The 25029-nt window shown below is 40.4% G+C and overlaps 2 protein-coding genes across 4 annotated transcripts; one reads left to right on the top strand and one right to left on the bottom strand.

Annotated features, from left to right (window-relative positions):
- Positions 1 to 71: 71 nt before the first annotated feature.
- Positions 72 to 6671, top strand: LOC145905349 (GTP-binding protein 1-like). The gene is made up of 12 exons (XM_082992524.1): positions 72 to 342; positions 636 to 744; positions 862 to 1045; positions 1265 to 1473; positions 1806 to 1945; positions 2221 to 2343; positions 2986 to 3101; positions 3739 to 3883; positions 4318 to 4500; positions 5050 to 5185; positions 5680 to 5858; positions 6212 to 6671. The coding sequence occupies exons 1-12, from the start codon at positions 172 to 174 to the stop codon at positions 6395 to 6397; spliced, it is 1881 nt and encodes a 626-aa protein (XP_082848650.1). The 5' UTR covers positions 72 to 171; the 3' UTR covers positions 6398 to 6671.
- A 535-nt stretch (positions 6672 to 7206) lies between these two features.
- Positions 7207 to 24972, bottom strand: LOC145905288 (serine/threonine-protein kinase H1 homolog). 3 transcript variants are annotated; one of them, XM_082992442.1, is made up of 10 exons: positions 24879 to 24972; positions 23374 to 23542; positions 22912 to 23038; positions 21997 to 22144; positions 20470 to 20568; positions 19953 to 20264; positions 18704 to 18859; positions 17522 to 17667; positions 10312 to 10423; positions 7207 to 9607 (listed from the first exon to the last, which is right to left on the bottom strand). In XM_082992442.1, the coding sequence occupies exons 2-10, from the start codon at positions 23414 to 23416 to the stop codon at positions 9554 to 9556; spliced, it is 1197 nt and encodes a 398-aa protein (XP_082848568.1). In that variant the 5' UTR covers positions 23417 to 23542; positions 24879 to 24972; the 3' UTR covers positions 7207 to 9553. The 3 variants fall into 3 exon arrangements, with proteins under 3 accessions (XP_082848568.1, XP_082848567.1, XP_082848566.1); XM_082992441.1 differs by having other exon boundaries at positions 23374 to 23583; positions 24879 to 24956; XM_082992440.1 differs by lacking the exon at positions 24879 to 24972 and having other exon boundaries at positions 23374 to 24603.
- Between the last annotated feature and the right edge of the window lie 57 nt (positions 24973 to 25029).

Consider the following 25029-nt stretch of genomic DNA (forward strand, 5'->3'; position numbering starts at 1 on the left):
ATTAGACATTACCGTTGTGGTGTTGCATCTTTGATCTAGTGTTTGTTTATTGATTTAAAATTGCAGACAATTAATAAAAATAATGTAAAATTTCTCTAACATGCTACTGTAGCAAACTGTTTGTCTTGTCTTTGTTTGCCATTGTGGTTTAACACGGTGCAAAAAAACAATATGGAAAAGAAAGAAGTGGAAACTGTAAAAGCGGACGGGCGCACAAGTCCTCTCATAGAGGATTTAAAAAAACTCACTGTAGCCCAAAACTCCAAGGGGGGAAATCTGTTTGCTCCCGTTCAAAATGGATTCCACGATATTGATGACGAGGAGCAAGTCCTCTTGTCGAAGGTAGAATTATAACCTTAAAGTATATAAACTTGTATCATTAAGAAAATTGCTTCTCTGTAAAACTGATTTAGTATCTTTAAAAGATATTTTTTTGGTGTTTTTTTTCATGTCATGAAGTAACCTAGGTGCATTAGATCATTGCCTAGAATGGTGTCTATGGAAACACAGCAGGGATGTAATAGAAAGCCTATCTGAACTGTCATTGCTAAAAAGTTAAATTATTTTAAGTTGCTCTTGTAATTGTAAACGTTAATAACTAGTATTGCATTCAGTTGTAATAATTTTTGTTACAGAGTGTAATGGTGAGCCCTAGCGACGACGAATTTGATCTTTTAATGCGTCAACTCAGAATACGGATATCAGAGAACCAGGGAGAGTGCGTCTACACAATAGGAGAATCAGGTGAATTTTAAATTCATTTCCTTCTGCAATTCATTTAATGACAAAGTTGGACTCCAACACTAATAAACTAAATTGTTTTCTTTTAATCGAAACAAATAATCTCTAATTTTGTTAAAGATGTGGATATTGAAAGTGGGCTGTCTGATGATGAACTGGATGCTTCAAGGGCAACCCTAAAGAGTCTAGCAGAGAGTTTGGAATGTGATTGCACGTTACTACGGGTACGAACTGCACCAGAGGGTAAGATGGAGGAATGTCTAATACGACGACGTTACGATGAAAATGACTTCCTTGAAATCAAGTAAGCAAATTTTTGTTTAGTTTTTCTGTTACATTTCAGATTTTTATGTAGAATTTGTAGGTTGGGTTTTCGTAGCATTTGCCAGTTAGAGCAAACTTTAACACATAACTTCAAATACCTGCTGAAATGGCAAAAATAAAACTAAAAAATAATAGAAAACAAACTGATAAAAATGTACCAGGTTATCTGAAATTAATGCGTGCAACATTATTTATGCAGAGTGGCAGTGGTGGGAAATGTGGATGCTGGGAAATCCACTTTACTGGGTGTTTTGACCCACTGTGAATTGGACAATGGTCGCGGTTACTCCCGACAGAAACTTTTCCGTCACAAACACGAAGTTGAATCTGGCAGAACCAGCAGCATTGGGAATGAAATTCTTGGTTTTAGTAGTAATGGAACTGTCATTAACAAGCCCACTTCGCATGGTGGGCCATTGCATGTTCTGTTTCGTTAAAGGTCGACTGTTTGTGTTTCCATATGCAGGCCATCATATAGATTATGAAGAAATTTTATTTTAATGACAAATACTATATGTATATATATATATATATACCAGATTTTTTATGCATAACAAAATATCCATGCTTTGCAAATGTTTGCCGAGAACGACTTACATTGTGCCCTACTGTATAACTGCACAGAAAAGAAAGTGCTGATTGAACTTAGCCTCTACATGTTGCTTTTGCAAAACAAATCATACAATTTAAGTCATATCTATAATGTGCACATTAGTATAATGCCTTAATACCTTCAACAGGTAGCCATATTGACTGGAGTCAAATTTGTCAAAAGTCATCCAAGATTATCACCTTTGTCGACCTGGCTGGTCACGAACGATATTTAAAAACAACAGTGTTTGGTATGACAGGCCATCTGCCTGACTTTTGCATGCTCATGGTAGGTGCTAAAAATCATTTGTTATAAGCTCACACCAAAAGCCCAATTACTCATCATTGATTACATGCATTTACTGATATTAATTGGTCATAGCCTCCTCTATGTCAAACAACTTACAAAGCTTAAATACAGCTTACACTAAAACAGCAGTGCACTGACAATCAACTTTCATGTTATAAACATATTTCCTTTGCATTAGGTGTAAATAATGTGTACAGATCCATCGCTATGCAATTAGATGTGGTTATAATATAACAGATGGGGTTACTTTGCAGGTAGGAAGCAATGCTGGTATCGTTGGTACAACCAAAGAGCATCTGGGTCTTGCTCTTGCTCTTAATGTTCCAGTGTTTGTGGTGGTAACAAAAATAGACATGTGCCCTCCCAATGTCCTGCAGGTATGTTTTAAAGTCCCTCTTGATAAACAACGGATTTTATTTTTCTGCTTGACTGTATTAAACTGTTCTCATTGCTCAGTGTATTTCAATTTTGCTGTTGTTTAAATTTCCACACATTTTGTATTGTCGCCGGTGAATTAAAAACTTTAAACTTCATAAACTATTTATTGGCAATTATGGGCACCAATAAAGCGTTCTTGGACCTAGTATTGCATTTGACGTACTGGCAAAAACACACAAGATTAAAACCCTTAAAATTCTTTGCTAGTTGAATTCGTCAGACCCGACGTGAGGTTTAAACGAAACAATATTCCAATACGTTTTTTTAAATGAACAACAAATACCATTAACTTCCAATGTTGGTAATCATTTTTCTCATTTTGCATTGTGATTATACGTTTTCGTCGTCAATGGGTTGGTGCAACAAGCCCGAAGGAAGTTTGTATATATATGTTCATACATGTTATGAAACTAGCCATCACCATCACCCACACGGCACACGCAAACAATGACAATTATTTTCCTCTGCTCACTAATGTGTATATTTTGATCAAGACCGGTGGACAATGCAATCGTCACGCCATATGTTGATGTTTACATATACTGATAGAACGTATGTAAACAACACATATTTTTGCACAGGAAACGCTGAAGCTCTTGATTAAAATTTTAAAGTCTCCCGGATGTAGAAAAATCCCGGTGCTTGTGGCCAACCAAGATGACGTCATAGTCACCGCCACAAATTTCACGTCAGAAAGGTTTGTTGTGACATCTGTAGGAAATTCCCCGTGGGCGTTCTTTTAAAACAAGGTTTTGTACGATATTCTACATGAACAGGCTGAGCTTTAGAACCACAAAAATCGTGGCTAACGTTGCATCACATTTTGCAAAGTCAACCAGTTTCCATTAGATATGTTTCTCATAAAATTCGTATTCGGCCTTGTTGTGGGTATATTTCAATATTCTGGCGAATCAGAATATTCACTCTCAATGCAATGTACGAGCCAAACACAAGCGAAATTCGAACCGCAAAAGTTTTTATATGTCTTGGCACATACCTAGTGTTAATTCAAATATCAAAATCGTTTCGAGTACCAGTTCGTTTTGTTGGTACGTCACCGCATCACACAATGTTTATTCTAACATATTCTCATTATCGATTACCAACTCCTCTGTGACACCTGTTAAGTTTTAAAAGTGTTACACGAAAAATTTTATAAGAAAAAAGTAGCTCGAAACAGCCACAGGTTTCTGAGACACAGCTGATTAAAGTCACGTTTAAACTGTTGTGAACGTGATCGTGTGAAAGCGAAGTAATTGTTGCGTGACGTCATAGAATGAGCTCCCCTAAAATTCTCCTTTTGCTGTTGTTTAACTGATTTGTTGCTTTTGCAGAGTTTGCCCCATTTTCCAAATCAGCAACGTCACCGGACAAAATATCGATTTGTTGAAAACTTTCCTCAATCTCCTCAACACACGGACGAAATTCAGCGACAAAGAATCACACGAGTTTCTAATCGACGACACTTTCTCCGTTCCGGTTCGTTGAACACAATATTGACTCGAAGCAGATGTTTTTTATGCGTGTTTTCGTATAATGGCTTAGGGATGTAGGTTGGGGTACTGCCAAATTCGAATCGATTCCGGATATTTCGAAACCGATTCGTGCTTAAGAAATAATAGTTTACACCGCCTTCTATATCGAGGTAAATTGCTGTACTCTTTAAAATCGAGGTTCTCTTTATTTCAGAATCTCGAACCGATTTAAGTAATTCGGAATCGATTCGAGTCCTCCAAGTATTCTAACAACCGATTCCAGAAATCCCACGCTAAATAAAACATAATCTAAACCCTTAAAAAAACGGGAAAAAAATGTAAAATTATCCCCCATTGCTGCACTTTTAACACACCGTTGCTGGACTTAAACAGGCACTTAACTCTCGTTGTCGACGTTAAAGTGTGTTCATGTACCAGGGTGTCGGTACAGTGGTGTCGGGAACAGTACTGCGGGGAGTCATCAAAGCTGCCGAAGTTCTTCTGCTCGGTCCAGACCCACTCGGAAAGTTCGAATCGGTTCAGGTCAAAAGCATCCATAGAAAACGTATGCCCGTGCGGGACGTCAGAGCCGGACAAACTGCCGCCTTTGCGTTGAAAAAGGTTTGTTTCCGAGTTGGAAGCGTTTGCTATTGACCATTTTATGTCCTTTTGGTTTTAATGGTTGGAACATTTTGGATATTTTTGTGGAAATCTACGCATTTCTTGCAGACGTGAGATGGCATCACCATTACGTTTGTGGTGTTAATTTGCGAAACATAAAGGCGCAGTAAACTACTTTTCTTTAACATGACGGCCATATTTTTGAATAACTTGTGGAGTTTTAGTTTTTTTAAGGAGCAAATTATATCAGCATCAAAAACAAATGCCGATACGGCGCGGTCGTTGTTGTGTATAGCGGCTAAATGGGTAAATTGATTTTAGTTTACCTGTACACAGAAATGTAGTTTTTGACAACGGGATTGCTTGTCAGGCCTTGTTGCCACGACACTCGAATGCTCTCTTCTAACCTGTTTATCTGCTTTAGATGTAACGCTAAATGTAGTTGCGGTTAGTTTCCCAACAACGGCACAGAAAACGTAAAATTTTTATCGATAGGAATACTTACCTTAGCGCCAGGACATCCTGCTGTAATATTTTAAATTGCTTCAGATTAAACGCTCGAGTATACGCAAGGGGATGGTGATGGTTCATATCAAGAGTAACCCGAAGGCGGTGTGGGAATATTTTGGTGAAATCCTCGTTCTACACCACCCCACAACCATCAGCGTCAAATACCAAGCCATGGGTGAGTTGATGGGAGGTTTAAAGGTCATGTATAGCGCGTTATGCAAACCAGAATGTTCAAGCTCTCATAATTGGGTTAATTATTGAGTGAAAAACATGCGTAACCCGATTCGAAACAGTGTTTTTTTTGAGAAAAATCATTTTAAAGTTTTACCGGCTAGTGGATATTGAGATACAGTGAAATTGCTTGGATTTATCGAATCCGGATTAACCGAAATGTATTGCGCACAATGTGCATGGTATAAAAATTGATGTCGCTTGACAACACTGTTCAATACTGTAGATTAATGTATTTTTTGTGGAAGATTTTGCTTTCCTTCTGCTTGCAGCTTCTGAAACGTCACTTATTTTCAATAAATTACTTCATAAAGCTGTAACGTAAACACTCTTTTTTCACTTTATTACCCACCTGTAATTCTTCAATAAATTTTTGGTCCCAACTCGAACAGTCAGCTCACACACGCTACAACCTAACAGTGTTGTTATCATTCTCAGTGCACTGTGGAAGCATACGACAGACGGCCAGCATCCTCACCATGAGTCAGGAACATCTGCGCACGGGAGATAAGGCAAAAGTCCACTTTCGCTTTCTTAAGAATCCGGAATACATGAGGATTGGCACCAAATTCGTGTTCCGCGAAGGTCGAACGAAAGCTGTGGGAACGATAACAGAAGTAAGCTTTTTCTACTGTAGTGTTCGGAATTCCCCCCCTTAACAAACAAATTTCGAGTCTTTTTTTATTTTGTTCTTGTAAACTTGTACAAGAGTTACTGTTGTTCCTGTCTGGAAATCGGAAAAGTCGTGTATTCCCTGTTTTAAAGTTAGGAAAACTATCAATGAAATTTGTGATACCCATCCTATGATGTTGGCCTTTAGATAATTAGTCAACATGGTTCTAAACTTTTTTATTCTCAACAACAACTGCTGCTATTCATTATGAGCACAAAATGTGAAAAATTTTATGACATTCAAACGATGTGGACTCCGACCTTCAGAATAAACTGATGTACGCTCTATATTCTGCAGTTAATCCCAGACGCCCCTGCCTACCAAAGCCATCTAAAACGTTGCAACAAAGCTCGTACAGCACAACACCGCCAGATTGACCAATCACAGTCTGCCACGTCATCGGGTACGCGGCGCGGTGGCCGACGATGGACCAATAGAAATGCTGAAAGCGGCGGGGATGCGCAGTCGAAGCAGATGACGTAAGAGTTGCCGATTGGGCACTTTCAGGGAACTATTAGACGTACGGTGATCGGGTATCGGATAGGTTAATGTTGTGTGCACGCGCCCAGGTAGAATGATTTTGTTTGCGTGAATTTATTTATTACATCTGTAAGTTGATGTCGTAGCGCAATCGGAGTTTTGAGTGCTGAAAAAGCGTTGAGCCTGGCTGGATTACTGAGTTGATTTCATATTTTCTTGTATCACTGTCCTGTGTTTGATGTGTCTGCCCGAAACTGGCTAAGAATACAAGCGAACCAAAACGACCTTGAAAGGTCGAATCGTGTTTATCAAAACTGTATGATTCCATTTTTGCCTCAGCAACAGGTTTACAGTGCTTCCCAAACCATTTGACTGGCTCGTTTTGGTGGTCTGCGAAGCATGATACCGGCGAAAGATTGCCGCAATGTATCGAAGTGGTCTGTAGAAATGTTTGTGGAAGGGGGCAACTAGCTGGAATAGGTTTGAAACAACTGGTTTATTATTAGTTGATTCAGGTAATATAAAAAGTGACGTTGGATTTATTCTGAAAACCTTTAGGGCAGGGTTTCTGAACTGAAGGTTCACGGTGACCTATGTCGGTACACTAAACTTCCCAAAACAATATTTGCCCCACCAAAATCTTCAACATTTTCATAGAGGTTACCGCGTGGCCACGGACCCAAACGAGTTTAGCAACCCTGCTTTGGTCGTCCGCTGACCCTTCATACTTATAAATAACCAATGCCACCAGACTCAAACTGAATGTCTTTTTCAAACCCGAGGTCAAAGCACATTGACTAGAACAGTTGTTTTGGCGCCGAAAGCGCTGGTTTAATATGCAGCTTGAGAGCGCCAGTCACAAAGCACCTGTACCGGTGTTAAAGCAAGAAAAAGAAACGGGGAAACGGCAACAACGTACACAATCCGAGGGAAAAACAGGTAGATGTCTGAACGTAACTGTTCCGGGTTTGGGTGTTCAGATAGAAAGTAAATGCAATTCGATTTTTTATCGGCATGAAAGGTTTTCGAGCAAGAGAATCCGAACCACCCAAAAGTGTTGATTGTATACTTTTGGAAGAAGGGCAATAAATATATGTGTTGCAAAGTTTCAATAAAAAATGTGGAGTGCAAGAACAAAAACACGAGGCTGTTAAAATGCACACGCGGAGAATAATAAACATAGTAAAAGATTGCGGAAGGCGGTCATCAACGAGAAACAAGAAAATTCGATTGCGTTTTCAGCGTTTTGCGAAGCGCAACTTGTCACAGTGCAAATGGTAAAACGAAAATGAAAAAATCCATCGTAAAATGCAGTGCGGTACTTTTGTATGCAATAAGAACACGCAGGCTCGTATAAACCGTGATTGAAAAGTTGCTTTGTTGAAAGTTACCACAGTAAGTATACAAAAAGGTCTGATGTTAATTTGTTATGTGTACATATAGTGCGTAACGACCTCTAAAGTGAAAACAAAACCTTCTGTATTCGATTGTAAAACTCAGCTGGTGTTCGGGTAATAAAATTTGTAATTACGTAGTTGAAAAAGATTAGTTTCTGGTGATAAACGCGATTTTAAATGATATTTATACAGAACGGTAAAAGCTTTGAAATTAATATCATATTAAAAAAGTTTTGCAGATTCAAGCAATTGCTATATAGAACAGCCAACTATTCGGTTAAAAAAAGAGACTACTTCAACAGCATTTGAAACGCACGGAGGATGCGATTCAAGAAATGATAATGAAACGTACAGGGCCAGGCTGTTAGTCACTGTACTAAGACACTATGCTTGTGACAATGCATTTTACTTGGTACATGTGTTTCAAAATGAACATGCAAAACGTGTGCCCACTTAAATTGTGACAACAGTTTGCAGTTGCAAAGATCGAACGAACAATGTTCAGGCAAAACTGGAGAAATTGTTGTTGGGGAAGAAAACACGGCGCTCCGGTTTTCACATTTCAAACCACAAAAAATTTTCGGAAACACTGGTCAAAGCCGTGTTCCTTCCCTTACTTACAGATAAATGCCAAGAGGAAATGGGAACAGGTGTCAAAACAACTTTATACCGCCCACTAAGCTCCAAAACGTCGCTGCAATTTTCCTACAGATGCTGAAATGCCTTAAAATGGTTGGTTTATAATACGAGCGTCTGCAATACAAAGGCTTTTGCTTGGTTATCAGCAATTGCGCGTCAAAGGTGCCTTGGGGGTAGATGCAAATACTGTTTGGCAAGTGGAATCGACCCCTGGGGGCAGCTAAAGCGTGTTGCGTTCGCGCTGGAATAACAAGTGGATAGCTAAGGCCAGGCTTTAGGCATCAGGCGCCTTCGACCAATGTTTAGGCGCTTAATCACCAGTGACGATAAACACATCGCAACCCGTCATGGCTGGGGGGCTCTGTGCACAAACAAGAGCCCTTGAGCATTAAATAGGCATTGTTTTAAGCTGGAGCCAGGCCTAATTACACATGGTTCGTAGGCACTAAGTTTGAAAACAGATAAATATGGAAAAGCAATGCGGGTTTTGTTTGCGTGCAACACACATTCGCGAATTGAGGTCAATAGGTTTCGTGGCTGCGGACTTTAAAGCTCTCCGCATCCACATTTTTGAGAATAGGAAATGCTAAATTCGTGCAACGGGCAATTGATCACAAAACGACAAAAAAACACAGGCAAATATGGTGGAAAGGGCATTGGTTCGTACGATGGAGCTAGGCGCTTAGCACAAGCGCTGCTATTTTCGTTAAAAGTGTGACTCACCAATTCGACCTACAAGCAGTAACGAGACATTTAACTTGCGTAGCGCAAAGCTACCTAGGTTTGCAACAGTAATAGGACGAGATAGAAGAGCAGGACCAGGAAATACTAAAACTATTACCAGGCGGTATATCGCACAGGGCCTCGTACTTGGGCCCTTTTTGAAGGAAGAAAAGTAGGTTTATCTGCAACCCGAGGCACAGTTTATCTCCGCCGCCTAAGCAAACAGCACCATGGCGCTGGAACAACTTCGATCCATTTCGGGAGCGGACGGCGACGTCATACAGAGCCTTTAGGACGTCACAAAGAGTGTTAAGATAAATATCCGGACCGGAGCAGTGTTTTGAGAGCGGAAAGCCCTGTCTTGTGTTGGTTGACGCTGGACGGTGAAGTGGGCTCGTCATCACTGGTAATAGTTGTATTTCTTCAACAGCTCGTCCAGTTCTTTCGCTTTTACCTTTGAAAGAGAAGTTTTTTTGTTTACAAAAAGTTTGAATTCCTTTGGTTACTCGTCAACTACCCCGCGTTATGATAACAATTCTCGTATCTCACACACATAAGCATACCTAAAAACGTTTGTCAGACACAGCAGTCACTGGCCAGGACATACTTTTCCAGAAAAAAACGGATCGAATTGTGTACACCCCACGGCCCACAAACACTTACAGTAGGTCAAGGCGATGAATCATACTTTTATAGTAAGCGTGCGAGATAATAGAGCTTTTGTATGTTACCGGGCCTTGACACCGTAAACTTGAGCGGATAAAGGTGGATGACAATAAGGGGAAACTCGATTAACCGTAAAGTTATGCGGCAACTACATACATGATCTATGATATGTTTTAATGCGAACCAAGTGCCCTTTGTCCTCTTTTTCGAGTAGTTGAATGCAAAAAATTGCATGTTCCTTTTATTTAAGTGAATGAAGTTTTGCATAACTGCAGCAGACCAACAATTCACATCGAACTGCTTTAAGTTTGAAGTTATTTGCAATAAAAATACTGTGCTACTTTTGCTGACGACTTTACCAGGGTTGACCCTTTAAGATAAACAGTTCTACAAAGTAAGTTATTTACCGTTCTAAATATAATTTACGAAAAGCATAAACTGATGCACAACCAACCATCTTCAAAGTAAAATATAATCATGAACTTGAATTACCTTTCTGTGTTGTGAACGTAGAGATCTGTTTGATTTGGAAGATCGACCGGACTGCGCTGATTTGTTGCTGTTTCGAGATGAAGCTCGCTTTAAAAGATTTGTCGAGATTGATCTGCAATAAAGTGATAGGTTAAAGTGTGGACAAAACTGCAAAGAAAACTATAGTACAAAAGTACACAAGTGCGTTTATTCAATTGGGGAAGGACTTTCCAAACTTGGAGGCGCGACTCTGCGGGAAATTTTCAGTTCATACAAGTTTATGTTTAATGAATATCTGAAAATTAGGTGAGTGTCCAACGCGAAGAGTCGCGGAAAATTTGATTCAATTCAAACTATACCAACCAAAACGGGAGCATTGCCAGCATCTGTTTAACTCCCACACACACAAACACACACAAAAATCCAGTCGTGCTGTAAAACACACAAACACAAGCACTGAGATCGACTGAAAATCCACCGACTTCAGTACGGGTTTAACTTTAATCCGATCCAACGAGAGACAAACTCACTGCTTTTAGCAAGAGGAGGCGTGCGACTTATATCGCGATCGCGTCTTCATCCGTGGGCGATAAGTTTGTTGCAATACGAACCACTATAAGCGGATCACGCGGCCAGATTTGAATGCCAAGGCGTTCCGTTTTAACGGTCGCCTTTTTGTCCCTTGGCCGGATTTGGAGACTAAAAAGGCGGAGGATTGCTTGATCGCCGTTTCTCTTTCGTCTTTTACTCGCACGCGAACGATTTAAAAGCGGAACCTTCTGTTGCGATTCGAACCTAATACGGTCCCTCCCACGCATGCAGGTAAAAATATACGTATGAGGTCAACGGCCGAATGTTCTCGGCCACAACGATGGAAAAGAACCAAATAATGAAAATCGGATCTAATGAACGTATGTTGCAAGAAACAGACGACTCAAAGATCCAATCAAAGCATGACAGCAAATAGTAAGAAAAAAATAGTTTTTACACAGGAGAAACGATCATTTGCCCCTTGGAACGCCCACGTTTCTTATGCCTTTATACGTGTGTAGCAAAAAGACGGTATGTTGAATCCCAACAAGATACTTGAACAGTGCACAATCACATGTACATGGTACACAGCTTTAATCGCCTTTTTCTCCATAAGATGAAACGGCGTGTTGGGATATTTCGCAAGGTGGTCGAGCACTTTGCTGGGGTCAACCTTGAAGGACATCCAGTTTGACCTCAATTTCTGCTAAAATTTAGTGACACGATACACCTTACATGGTCAAATCCATCTGTTAGCACCATGTTAATGATTGCTTCCTAACGAACGCGATAGCCAGTACGAAAAACAAAACCATTGTTACGGGCTGTAATTAAAGGCTCTGCGATGAATGGTAATGTTCCGTCGGCAGCTCCAATATCCGCGGTAACACTGCAATCAAGCACGGAATAATATCGTCGGATTTATGTAAGGCTGCTTCGGTGATTACCACCTTGGTAGGTTTATTGGATAGAGGCCACGTGATTTTCCATTGCGGGATTTTCATCTTTCATGCTGGCGGGGAACGCCCAGGCAATCTTTTTTCTTCGCGGTTTGGAATAATTTTTTAGCGCGGATTGATAACAAAATCAGTGTTTCCCAACATTTTTTCCGCGAAAAAATATTCAGATATTCGTATATGACGTCATACACGTCGTTTTCTTTCAAAATGGATACATCGGTTCTCTTTGCTCTTGCAAATATGTGTTATGTACGTTAATTTTTACTGTAATGGCCTTGTTCATAACATGTTTCCTTTGGTATAATCTTAACTGAAGGTGGAATTCGGGAGTTTGTGGGGATTAAAACCTTGCACTTTTTGAATAGCTTCGCCGCTACCGCCCTCTATAAATTTTGTGGCCCTATGTTTAAGATTACGATAAACGTCTTAATTATGCCGAGTTTATTTGTTATGTGGCCTCATCATACGCGGGGTTTGTTTCATTCTTAGAGTTCTACTTAACACTGCCTCATTTTCATTGACGCGGTTTTGATCAAATTTACGACAAAACTAACCAAAAAAACGAGTTTACCGGGATCTTCTAATGGGCGTTAATCTGCCTTACCCGTGTCACAACTCGTCAAAAAAAGACGTTTCGTTACAAACAAGACAACGAGTTGGCATTTTGAGTTAAAACGCAGTGGTTTAAACACTGTTCCAAGGAGCAAGAGCCAATTAAGCTGCGGCTTTTTTGGTAACTGGTACAACAGTCAGTTCCGCCGGAGGTCTAATGCGTGCTGCTGATACATGCGGACAAAATGGCGTGATTTTAAACTCTTGGATACACTGACGCTTTCTGCGCAAAAAAACAGGTTTTTTTTCAATCGCCTGAGACCAAACGACGCCGTCTGACACTAAGCCGATTTGTGGAGTTAACTTAAAACACAGGATCCAGTTGGACAAGTTTTTAGCGTTCGTCAAGGGGTCTTTGTAGTTCAAATATACACCAATAACCTGGTGCAAAAACTTGCAAAACCCTGTTGAAATTTCTGCCAATACAAGTTTGTCCACATTTGCGGATACGGCATGTTCCAAGTTTAACATATGTGGGTAATCCGCCTGTAGATAAATAGCCTGAAGAGAATTGAAGCGCACCAAGTAAGCTATTGAACGAGACGCGGTTTCGAAAACTCAAAACACAAAAGCGAATATAAAAAATTGTTGATGGCAAGAGAAAGAAGCGCAGCAAGTCATGCGTTTCCAAAGAAATTAAACCTACATACGTTAAACACTTGAATCCAAAACCTGTTATTTCACAAAATACGTGTCCTTATAGTGCTAACAAAAGAAACCGAGAATAAAAGATTTTCACGTATGAGGAATTGAAAGTCCTTGGAACCGAAATTCCCGTGACCTACTTTAACGAAACGTAATTCGTAGCAAGTTTGAATCCACGCCCGGGTCTAAGTCACGAGATCCACGGGCCCGTGACGTCACACATTATGCCAGGGCGGTGGCAGGCCCGCAATCGGATGACAACCAAAAATCGCTGCTACTTTTCGCTTCTTGCTGAACGCTCGCACGTAAGGATGTTTTGAGCGGCTGAGCACGTAAGGACACTGGTCTTATTAAGCTCCAGAGTTAATAACAGATGTGGAGGTTCGAAATATTCGCCTGCACAAGGATTGTCATCGTGCAGTGACCGCGAACAGCGTGCGACGTCTCGTTCCAAGTGGCCAATCAACATTGCGGGTTATCAAAGGGTGCAATTGGTTCGAGTTTGATTCGGTTATATGTGTTATCCGTGCGAGTATAAAATAATGTGCAACTCATTGCGCTTTCTTGGTATGTACGAGTAATTACATGTGCAATCTGCGGGGTGGACATTTATCATGCTTCAATCCAGCGCTTGAAAACATATTAGGCGACGGGTATCCTGTACAAGAAACGACCCAGTCACCGAGTGAAAACGGTTAATCGGCATTGGACAAGTGCAATTGCGCAAGATCTTCGCGTTGGTTTCAATCAAGCAAGATTACAAGTTGTACGATCGCCTGTTTTCAACAATTTCGACACTTTTCGCTTTGCGGGAGTTGGACAAACAAAACAGAGCCACGATGAAATTCCGCAAAATCCGGCTTTCGTTTCTTTTGTTTTGCGAAGACGAAACAATCGCGTCTGTGGCGATCACGACTTTGCGAAGAGTTGACAATTTCCGCGAAAAAGATGCGGCGATATTTTAATCGGATTTGACGGTTTTTAACATTGCCGCTTTGTGTCAAGGTATTGTTTTGCGAAAGAAAGTCGCCGCTGTGGGCTTCTGTAACACTTGTAGAATTGTTTACCGCTTGAAGAAAAAGCAACAAAGCAGACAAACGGCGGAAGATGCGCTTACCAGCATACAACAAGCACGTTTTAAACCACACGTATACATAATTGTACCCAAAAGCTGAAGGGATATATTCATCAAAGGCAAAAACGTAGGCGGCATAGAGGCGTGTTGGATGTCGGTTGCTTTAGCTAAGGTTATTTAATGCTAAATTAGAGCGAAAGCTTTAAGTAATCATAGCTGATTCCCAAGGCATTATTTAGGCGGATCTCACAGACAAGCGCTGACACAACACGTTTAAAAACGGCGTTCGGGGGGGGGGGGAGATTTACGAAAAGACGGACATGACATTCGGGTGCAACCAAACTCAACCGCATCGAAATAAAGTGGAACTGTAAAAACTGGTCCTTAAGAATAACTTTGCAAACAATATGAAATACTAACAAAAGTGGAAACGGTCAAAAAAGTGAAAGAAAAGCGTTGATACGACCACATTTCGCTAATATTTCCCTGTGTGGTGATTAGATGGTGAAATTTGGATTTTGTGTCGAGAACATGGCTGATGCCAACGTGATTCTATCGGGCGCACTTGATTGGCGAAATATTATAGCCATCCAATGTCGCATATTTTGCACGAAAACAGGTCTGTTACATTATCTTTAAACACGAACTCGGGCGAAAACAAGTTTTCGGCACTATAAGACTTTAAGCACGGGTCTCAGTCGTGGGCGAGAGAATGCCGTCGACCCAGGCACTTGAGAACTAGATTACCAACAAGTCACGGAATTATATATCGGCAAAACCGCATGGATTTTACGCTTTCGAGCTTGAAGCGGCGATGACTGCCGGACCTCTTCGAAACGATCACGCGGAAAAGTTTTCCCGACTCGACGAAACGACCGCACCGCAGCCACGCGTGATAGTTTAGGCACATGATCCATTTCAGAGCGAAAAATCAACGCGTTATTGCGCCGTATGTTGCGGCGGAGGATACAGGTGTTCGTGGTCAAATGTTTTACACCATGTTAAAAACAAATGTTTAATGAAATTTAGATGTTTGATAAATATTAATTGCAATACGCAGTTGGAACGACACCACTTTGTTCGAACAGATTTTAGCATCACAGAGCGGCACGGCAACTATTACACACACAACTTCCTAGCAGATAATATCTTACGATGGACCCTAGAAACGCTTAATCCGCACATTAGTTACACAATCGTCCATGCTTGCACAGTTAAAACGGCGGTTCGATACCCTTTGTTGAAAGATCGCCGAGCGATAAACCGGACTTCTGTTGCCAGCGCAAGCAAAACAGTGCTTGGCGGCCTTTGTGAACGAACAATGACCCATTGAACACGTCACAGGGTTTCGACAGGGCAAATATTAACAAGCGGTTGCCGTGAGTAAACGGAGCGTTCTGGTGATGACTTCATCTGTGTATTGGCCCCAGGTCGAGAATTTTTGCATGATTTTCGCGTGTGAACTTAAAAGTTTTGAAGTTTTTTCAACTATTGTAGAGCTATATTCGTCAACTAATCAAGAAAATGTGTTTGTAAAAGTTTTTTAAGCAATTTAGCCTCCGCTCTTGCATTCTTAAATAAACAAAAAAAAAATTCATGACACAATCATTAGAGGTGTTCTGTGATTCAGAGTACTGATAAAAACCTAATAATTCTGACAAAAAAGAGAAAAAAAACTCTGCAGTAACAAAAAAAAATCATTAAATTTGTCAAATTCCAGACACTTCTAAGAAGCTCAGTTCACTTAGTATTTCATTTGCTCGGACGCTCGCCAAGAGAACGCTCTTTTCCCAAGACATTATTCACATCGTTAAATTGTTACGGGGGCTTTGTTCTCAACGAGGTCGAGCAATTAACTATCTCGTCTGATACATCTTAAGTGGGCGTTGTGTTTGACGCGACTTGCGATTAACTTCCAAACATTTTGGGAAAGTTTCGGCCGAAGCAAGCGTTGTTTGATCTTCCAATTAAATGCAAATTACATATTTGTGAATTTATTTTTGGAAACAAAGACTCTTTGACGCTGTTAAAATTCGTTGTGTTTAACGAGTTGTATGCAAATTTCACCGCAAAGGTCATTTCTTCTTGGTTTAAATTATGCGATAGCTTCACGTTACTTGATACAAAAACTGTCTGTAATATAGATTGGTCGACGTTTTCTAATGCCTCTATAAAATAATAATATTAGTAAGTTTAAATTGGACCGACGCATTAGGTATAATTAGTTTCAATTCGTTTCTAAACGCGTTTTTTAAGCCCAAAAATTGCGTCAAGAATACTCTATTTAAACATCTATTACGGCTACACGCGTTTTACCACTTAACTACAACGCACCATGACATAGCAGACAGGGAACATTGTTTTTATCTATTAAATCTCCTTCTGGGTTCTTTTGCAACGCATCTATTTGTTTAACAAACTCAAATCCAGGATAACGCACTTCGAAAAAAACACAAATTTGTCATTAGGGAATCTACTTATAGCATGACTTCCCCCAAGCTTCACCAGGCAAATTTACTAAACAACTAAAGGCGATAATTTAGTTGTTGAAGCTCATTTTCCATCGCGTGATCCACGGTAGTTACTTCCAACCGCATGGGCATAAAAGAAACTTCGGCGTCAACTTGTCGCTGAACCTTTGGTCGTTGGTTATAAACGTTTGGTCGATGAAAGTCTCTTTATACCCCATCGGCAAATAAGAGACATGCGCCAGGTAAATTTTTGGTGAAAATGGGAGTTTGTGTTTTCAGATTTACTTGGGTGTTAAAATGACTTGCTTATTTGCAGGTGTTGGCAGACAAACAAGCGAGTTCATATTTAGTGCAAAGTGAGAAGTTCAAGATAGTTCTAATGCGCGTTTCAAACCACTGCCCAGAAAAGAACCGAAAAATTCCTTTCTGACGTCACAAACATTGAAAACATCACCTGCGAGCGAACTTCACCACCAAAATCCGCGTAAGTGGAAGTGCTGGTTGCATGTGAAAAAAAAACACCTGCAGTTGCACTTGTCACGACCGCAACAACGTGGCAATGAAAAATGGCATATGTCAATGCCTTCACCATGCCACCAGCATGTTTCGCTTGCGAAATATGGAACGCCGTTTCGGCTTGGCCTTTTGGAAAGAAGACTTTTTATAAGAAGACAAATACCGTAGTTGCAAAGCGTTCAAGTGCAGTTCACAACAATTCAGAATGCACTTCTGGAATGTTATTAAACTGATGAAAAGAAATACCTAATTTCGACCAATGAAAAGGCACTTATACAATTGGATGCGGGCAAAGCATGATACATTCTAAATCTTAAGACAGATGATTTTGCGAATAAAGTTCTTTCAAAACGACAAATTTGTTTCCTCAAAAAAAATCGCGCTAAACAAACCAACCACTATCACTTCAGACTATAACGCACCTGTGAAGATTTTTGTTGGACTGTATCGAGTGGTTTACAATCCACTGGTGTTTGAGGGCTTTGGACGGCGAGAGCCGTTCGTCGGGATTCAGAGTCAGAAATCCTCTTACGAAATCTTTGGCGGGCTGGGACACTTGCGGCCAGGGCTGCGGAAAAAACACAGGGCGTTATTGGTTTTAGCACTGACCAGTGTTGTTTTTTACTAATTTTCACGTGGAAGAAGCTGGGCGTAAAATTTGTCATAAACACTAAAAATACTGAGGAAATGTTGACGTGATAAACCCAAATGGGTTACGGTTAGCAATTGGATGGGAAACACTAAATTGAGGCTTAAGTTTGACATTTACCGCCGGGGGGTTGAGGTAATCTTGTCTAAAATGCCAACAAAAGGCCTTGAACTGCCAGGACCTCAACGAAAGCGAACCTAAATTGCCAAACAAACAATGCCGTGTCGTAGAAAAAGAGAATATAACGCTCGTAGTGCGTCTTATGCGGTTAAGCCAAACAACCCAACTCGGTAACTTCGACGCGGACCTTGTATGCCGTCCTGGAGGCGCTAATTAAAATCGAGACCACAATAGTAGGTTTACACAGCACACAGCAATGGCAGGCGAGCAACCGCGATGTTCCGCGAATTGCCCGAGGCTTTCTATCAACGAACTCCATCTTAAATGCTCCGTAATTACGGTTTCCTTATGCTTGGAGCTGGTGAAAGCGGCCATGGCGCCAGAGGTATGCGCCGGTGGAGTCCACGATGTCCTCACGAACCGACGGGTCATCTTTTGTTATGTGACAATGGGAATTGTGCGAAAGGGCGTTGGGAATGTAAGGCCGAGTCTGTGGGTTTAAGCGGTACTGTCCCGCGAGGGAAATTGAGGAATAGTGAGGGCGGCGTTAGGATTTAACGGCGGTGCGCCCTAATTTTGCATAAAAACTTAAAAGAAAATAAATTCAGGAAATAAACCTAAAATGTGACACCAACAAAATGTTTTATTTCCTTTCAACGTCAGTAGCGTTTGATCATAAAATAATTTGGAGCGTATTTTGCGATACCTTGCCATAAAATTCCCACAATCTTTGGCTTTGACCAAAGAAAACGCCATAACAACACTTCCAAAAAACAACAAAAACACAATCTTGGTCGAAATATTTCCGGCATCAACACTGCTCACACACACTCACATCTCCATTAAAGTTATATTCTCCCCGTATGATCATCCGGTATAACTTCCCCTTGTTTTCGTTGTCGAATGGCATGGTCCCACTCAACAGGATGTAGGTTATAACTCCCAAAGCCCATCCGTCCACCGAACACGTGTAGGCTTTCCTCATTAAAACCTGGGAAGGTTTAGAAAGAGTCGTGGAAAAAATCTTACGAATTCTGGGTACAAATAACCACGTAACGGTGCTCAAATTGGATGAAAATTACAATGTAAAACGGCTGGGGACTTTAAACAAATATGCCGGTCGGAGGACCTTTTGTGGGGGCCTTTTTTAGGGGATCAAATTATAGGTGGAACCCAACCTTTACCAAAGAAATAGCTCAGTTTCGAAGCAAACTATTATGTTGGCACCTCTCTCATGCGATTTGCGCGACTTCTAAACTGGATTGGGCCCGATGCGCCATATTTCCGTTTGCCTTACAAGATATTGTGAAATAGTAAGGCCAGTTTTGCATCATCTTACAAAATATTTGCTACTCGAAAAAATTGTTAATTATTTATACGCAATTTTTTACACACAAATATTCATATAAACATTTAAGTTGGAGAATAACAGTATAAATCGACCGCATTTATTCCACACATAGCACCGGCCCTGTTAACACAGCGTTTGTGGGCATTACAATCGGGCATTGTTACGAAAGTGTGAGCGAACAATGGCCTGGGCACGCGGCGGGCGGGAAACGGATCTGGTTTTTTACACCTCGGCTTCACACTTTGCCGTAAACCAACACCGCTGTGTGCTACCGGATACTGATATCATCAACTCCGGTTACAATTGCTTGTGCGTAAACATATGTTATACACCGCGAAGAGTTTTGAATACACGAAACGCGGTTGGAATAAATGATACCAGAGGATTAAGTGATGATTATTGTTATGCATGCGTTGACAATTGCAATAAAGACTGTTGCGAAATAAACGCATAAAGCAATCGAAAATTCTTGAATGTAAAAATGGCCTTTTAAACGTGTCAATGCCAGTGAAGGTCGTGATGCAAGGCAGCAACTCGTAATTCTGGGAACGCACAAAACGGCCCATAGTGTTGAAAACTGATTATAGCACTAAGTTTTAGCCGAAAACGTCCTAAATAATAAAGCATGTCAATGTTTTCAGCACTATGGACCGGTCGGTTTATGTTTAGAATTATGAGTAAATCCGTTATTAGTGTTCCCAGGTAACTTGTGATTAACAAACGTATGACATACCTCTGGGGCAATGTATTCTGGCGTCCCACAAGTCGTTGTCATCGTGGGGTCATCCCCCGATCTTCGAGTCGACGCGAGGCCAAAATCGGTGAGCAGCAACTTCGAGTCGTTACCAGGGTGATAGTAGAGCAAGTTTTCGGGTTTTAAATCTCGGTGGGTGATGCCCAGTGAATGTAGGTAACGCACGGCTTCTAGCACCATTTGAAGCACTTTGACAGCATCGCGCTCTGAGAAACTGCCCCGTTGAATAATGCGGTCGAATAACTCGCCACCGGTGGCTAGCTGCATTACCATGTACACTTTGTCTGGCCCCTGTTGAAAATAACAAGGCATTATAAGAGATTTTCGAAGGGTATATGCGATCTGGCTGGTAAGGACTGGGTACTTTTGCACGAATGTATTAAGTGCATTATTTACCGGCCTTATAGGGGAAGTACTAAAGTTGGCAATAAGTTTGAAAGCGTTTCCGCCATTGGCCAATTAAAGGAACTTGTCCACACACAAGGACCGCACTTACCTCAAAAACCTCGATGAGTTGAACGATGTACTCGTGCCGAACTCGGCGCAGTACCCTCAACTCCGCATCACACACATCCCGACCTTCCTTGTGCTTTACCTGCGTGTGAGTGAAAGGTGATACCACATGGGTGCGGAATTCATAAAGTCTAAATTTTATGGGTGTTTGGCGTTTATTGATTAATTTGCTATCTTGCTTTTTATTGTACATAACCTGTGGTATAAGCGACATACCTACGGAATACAGTGCAAAGTTTAAAAGAGCACTTTAATGTTGATGGATTTAATAGTGGTTCCACTTAACTTCCACAGCCTGATATTACCTCAAACCGGAACAGCAGCCATTCGGCCGTGTAACCGGTCAAATCCGGTTTTAAACCGAATTTGCAAGCAACGCGATAGAGAAGGAACACACGGGATGAAAAATATGTGAACGGTACACAAAAATGTGGCAACCAGTATCCATATATGGCAATACACATGGCGCCTCAAAACGGTCTAAATTGCGTCGCAGTGGATACGATCTACCGAAATGTGATGGAACGACAGACAACCGTATCGTGAGAAACCGACTTTGCAACTTCGGATGAGCACAAAACGCGACGAGATTAGATCTCTATGAAAGGGCGCTGGGTTCGTTTGTCTTTTATAAGATTGATGTCGCGGTATTAAAGGTGGGCTCCAATGCGAGGGTTCTGCAACGCGTTTTATCGTATAGCGGCATTTTAAAGGGCACAATTAGGGCGCTGCAACGCGAACGTTTAGCTTCGGTCTTTGAACCCCAAATGGTAGATTTACCTACCAAGGTTTTTCGCAGTCTTGCGAACATGCAAGCAAATGCATTAGAAATATTCATTAGAACAATTCTTTTTCGATTATTTTTACTGACATATAAATTCTTCTGCATTTTTTCTCCGATATATGCATTATTTTTTCCACCTTGGTGATAGCGGATTACTGACAAAATAGTTTTGTTGGTTTTGTAGCGTAGGTCGTTGGAGAGCGTTATTGCGCAACATGAGAAAAATTCAAAATTGGCAACGTTAATAATGCGCTGTGTTGCGCAATAGCACCAAGCGACACGTCATTTAGGGGTTCATTGCACGGTCGGGCGCATTGCCAAACCCTTCAACCTATTGGGGTGCATAAAATTACCGACATAGTGAGTTTTTTTGAATGCGGGCATTCGGATAATTGAATAAGGGAGTGTTCCGCTATTACCTACCGTTGCTGTGTTCGGCGCATTGTTTGGTACAAAAGTGCTCATTATATTTGATTGGCGAAAGATGTTACAATAACTTTTCGTATTAACGAATTGTTTTAAACGAGGCATACACGGACAGCTATAGGTACAGCCGTTTTTTTAATATAATAACGGCGATTGTAGGACCTTTTTACCTTGTCAAATCGGCGTAAAAAGGCATATTAGGAGTCAGCCTAGATACGTTGATGCATGGACACTCGATTTAGAGGACTTGTCAAAATGTCAAAATTCAACATCACAGTCACAAATTACAGTGAGACTTACGTCGACCATTTTGATTGCGTGTGGCTGGCGAAGTCCTTTGTGTTCCACTCTGACCACCTGACTGAAGCTGCCACGTCCGATGAGCGCTTTGATGTCATATTTTGCAACAACACGAGGATCAAACTTGGTCCGGTATTTCGCGGTGGCTCTGTTAACATACTCAAGTCAGGAAAGACTTATAGTAATGGACAGGGAATAAGAGTGATGGCCACCAATAAACGGAATTCGCAGTCAATAGTATCCACAAAAGTATGCGTAAATCTGCAGTATGAATATATGTAGTTTTCAAAGTCCTTTCCTAAGGGTCAAACGTACCTTTAGAAGGTTCGAGTGGCGTTAAATGCGCTTTCAAAAAACAACATTTCATATACAGCGAAATTCAAGTGCCTATAACTATGGCGACCGTTCTGGTCAAAGGCAAGTGAAAGGTTTGCGGTTGAGGAACATGTTTCGCTTCACCTCCATATTCAATACAAAGGCAACACCGTGAAAAGCTAGCAACACGTATAGGTCGAAATATAATTCTACCGAAGACCCTACGTGGAGCACTTCCCAAAAAGTTAAAAATCAAAAAAAACATGTACGCCTGCTAAATACGAACCGAAATACATAATAAGTCGTATCACTTTTTTGTGGCAACGAACTGTATTTTTCAAGTTTAGCACCGTTCAAAAAGACTGATTTTTGTTTTCTAAACAACACGAGCTTTAGCGAGATCTGCTTCATCAAGTGTAAATTAGTCTTTTCAAACAGAGCCAAAACAGAAAAGTACAGAACCGAAATATAGTACACGAAAAACTTAAGGACACAGTTAACCCAGCGAAGCGCCGAGAACGAACAAGAATACACACAAAAGATCCGGTTGGACAAAGTGGGCAGACGGCACTGACAAAGTGGGCGCGAGCTTCCACTTACTTGTTGTTGTTGTTGGCCTGTTTTCCCTTTTCATCGCCGTTTAGAAAGGCCTGCTTCGACCCGGGCCCACCCTTGCCTTTTCCCTTGTACGGTTCTGCGTCTTGAATGTATTTGGCATCCTTTTTGCCTGCACACACATACATACAGTTATAGGTCTTAATTAGTTTCTGTGACTTCAAGATTACGGAACTATTATTTTTTGGGGAACAAAAACTGAAAATACCAAAACAATGGGCAAGATTTAATTTCACTTCAGGTATAAGTCACCGAAAACAGCGCTTCTCAAACTATGGTTCACTTTTGCATGAGCAATTCCATATTTCACATTTTTAGTTCTATTTTAGTACCTAAAAGAAAAGTTTTGTTTGACAAAGGATTGCATTATAAATCAGTTTGAGTGACCTGTAACAGTGGTGCTTTTAAAAATAAAAAAAAAATTCAACTGTGGTTTCATAAACTTACCATCAAATGGATCTGGAACAATTTTACTATATCCACACCCCATGTAGTATGAATGGGTATGCTTCAGCTATAGGCATTATTGTAACAGCGCAAGGCTGTCCCAATGGCAGTTGGTTATTCCAAAATCCAAGTTTGCCCAAGCGCAAGTCCTCAAAAATAGCCTCTACACCTAATTCACACTGGGATTTAAGCTTTTCACTGAACCTGTAACTGTTAAAAATAAAGATTTGTTAAAAAAAATACACATTCAATGGCATTTTTAAAGTTCAAACAAATAAGCTTTTTGTGAGGTCTAAAACACATGTTTGTCCAAATGGTTGTCTTCTGTAAACAAAATAGGTTCCAAAAGAGATTTAGATACTAATCTCAAACTTTTCTCAAACAGCAATTTCATCCACTATACACTGGTAAGTACATGGCACTGAATATAACACAATTGATCAATAGCCTCAAATAGCCACACACCCACAAATACTCAGGCCCTAGTAATGAAACACTATACCAACTGTAGGCAAATGCCCGAGAAGCAAGTAATGCGCAATATTCCATGACTAGATCAAGAAAATTGTCTGATCTTTTTCAGTGAAAGGAGGTCCACATGCCCCAGGGGCATTGATGATAACCAGGTAAATTGTACTTCCTTGCCATTAAAATAACACCTTCCATTGCCTTTTTTCCTGTGTTTGTTCACTTGTTTGTAAATGTGATGTTGTGTTTCGAGTAAATACTTCTTTTCTAATAGTGTTGATTTTGTTTGATTGACATTTAGCCTTTTAACAGAATCAATGTATATACAAAATTTTGTTAGTAATCATTTCTACCATTTTGTATCAATTTATTGTTTTAGTATCCTTGCCTTAACAAGCTAAATTAACAAGAAGGTACAATAGTGAACATGATGAAATATAGGTTAAATAGGAACTCTTAAAATTGGAAGATCATACACAATATCATCTGAAAGAGAAGTTTCAGTGACAGTTAGTGTAACCTTGAGCACAACATACACAATTGACAATCTGGTATTTTTTTATCAATATGTGGCCAAAGCTGTTTCAATCGCAAGTAAGTGTGTTTGAACCTACTAAAATAGGACATTTAAGAAAAATGGTAGTCCAACTCCAGGTTTAGTGCATTATTTTATATTAGGCATTATTTTTGCTATACCTATGCAAATCTGTTGCTTCTATCTTGAGAATTATTTTTTTTGTACCCAATATAAAAAAACGGGTTCAATGAATAGTTGGTAATTTTGTTTTTCTACATAATTTGGCAAATGTAGACAGTCAGTTGGCTCACACACCTCACCTTTGTGCATTCTAAATAATATATACTGACTGAAGAAGAATGACCAACCAATACATGTTCATGTTCATGTCTTGGAATAAACGACTACGATGCATCGTAATTATGCTGAAACTATAATACGTACTGATATATAGAAAAAATATGTAAGCTACGCCATAGCGCTATGATTGTCTGAAGATCTTAAAAATCAATCTTCTTACCTTTTACTTTCACAATGTGTACATATCACATATTTTCTGCTGGCGGAAAGAGTTTGATAACAACATTGGACATTGAAGTCCCATCTCTAAGATAGTAATAATCCACTACCAAAAAGGGAACCACAATATCAGGTGACAATTGCTTCCTACC

The sequence above is a fragment of the Ascidia mentula genome, chromosome 6, assembly GCF_947561715.1.
Source record: "Ascidia mentula chromosome 6, kaAscMent1.1, whole genome shotgun sequence".
Taxonomy (NCBI): Eukaryota; Metazoa; Chordata; class Ascidiacea; order Phlebobranchia; family Ascidiidae; genus Ascidia; species Ascidia mentula.

Coding starts and splice junctions, on each gene's coding strand:
- LOC145905349 (XM_082992524.1), top strand. CDS start 172: ATGGAAAAGAAAGAAGTGGAAACTGTAAAAGCGGACGGGCGCACAAGT. Junction 745..861: donor CTACACAATAGGAGAATCAG/GTGAATTTTAAA, acceptor ATTTTGTTAAAG/ATGTGGATATTGAAAGTGGG. Junction 3,102..3,738: donor ACAAATTTCACGTCAGAAAG/GTTTGTTGTGAC, acceptor TTGCTTTTGCAG/AGTTTGCCCCATTTTCCAAA.
- LOC145905288 (XM_082992442.1), bottom strand. CDS start 23,416: ATGGGGTGTGGATATAGTAAAATTGTTCCAGATCCATTTGATG. Junction 22,145..22,911: donor CAGGCCAACAACAACAACAA/GTAAGTGGAAGC, acceptor GTATGTTAACAG/AGCCACCGCGAAATACCGGA. Junction 17,668..18,703: donor AATATAACTTTAATGGAGAT/GTGAGTGTGTGT, acceptor TTTTTTCCGCAG/CCCTGGCCGCAAGTGTCCCA.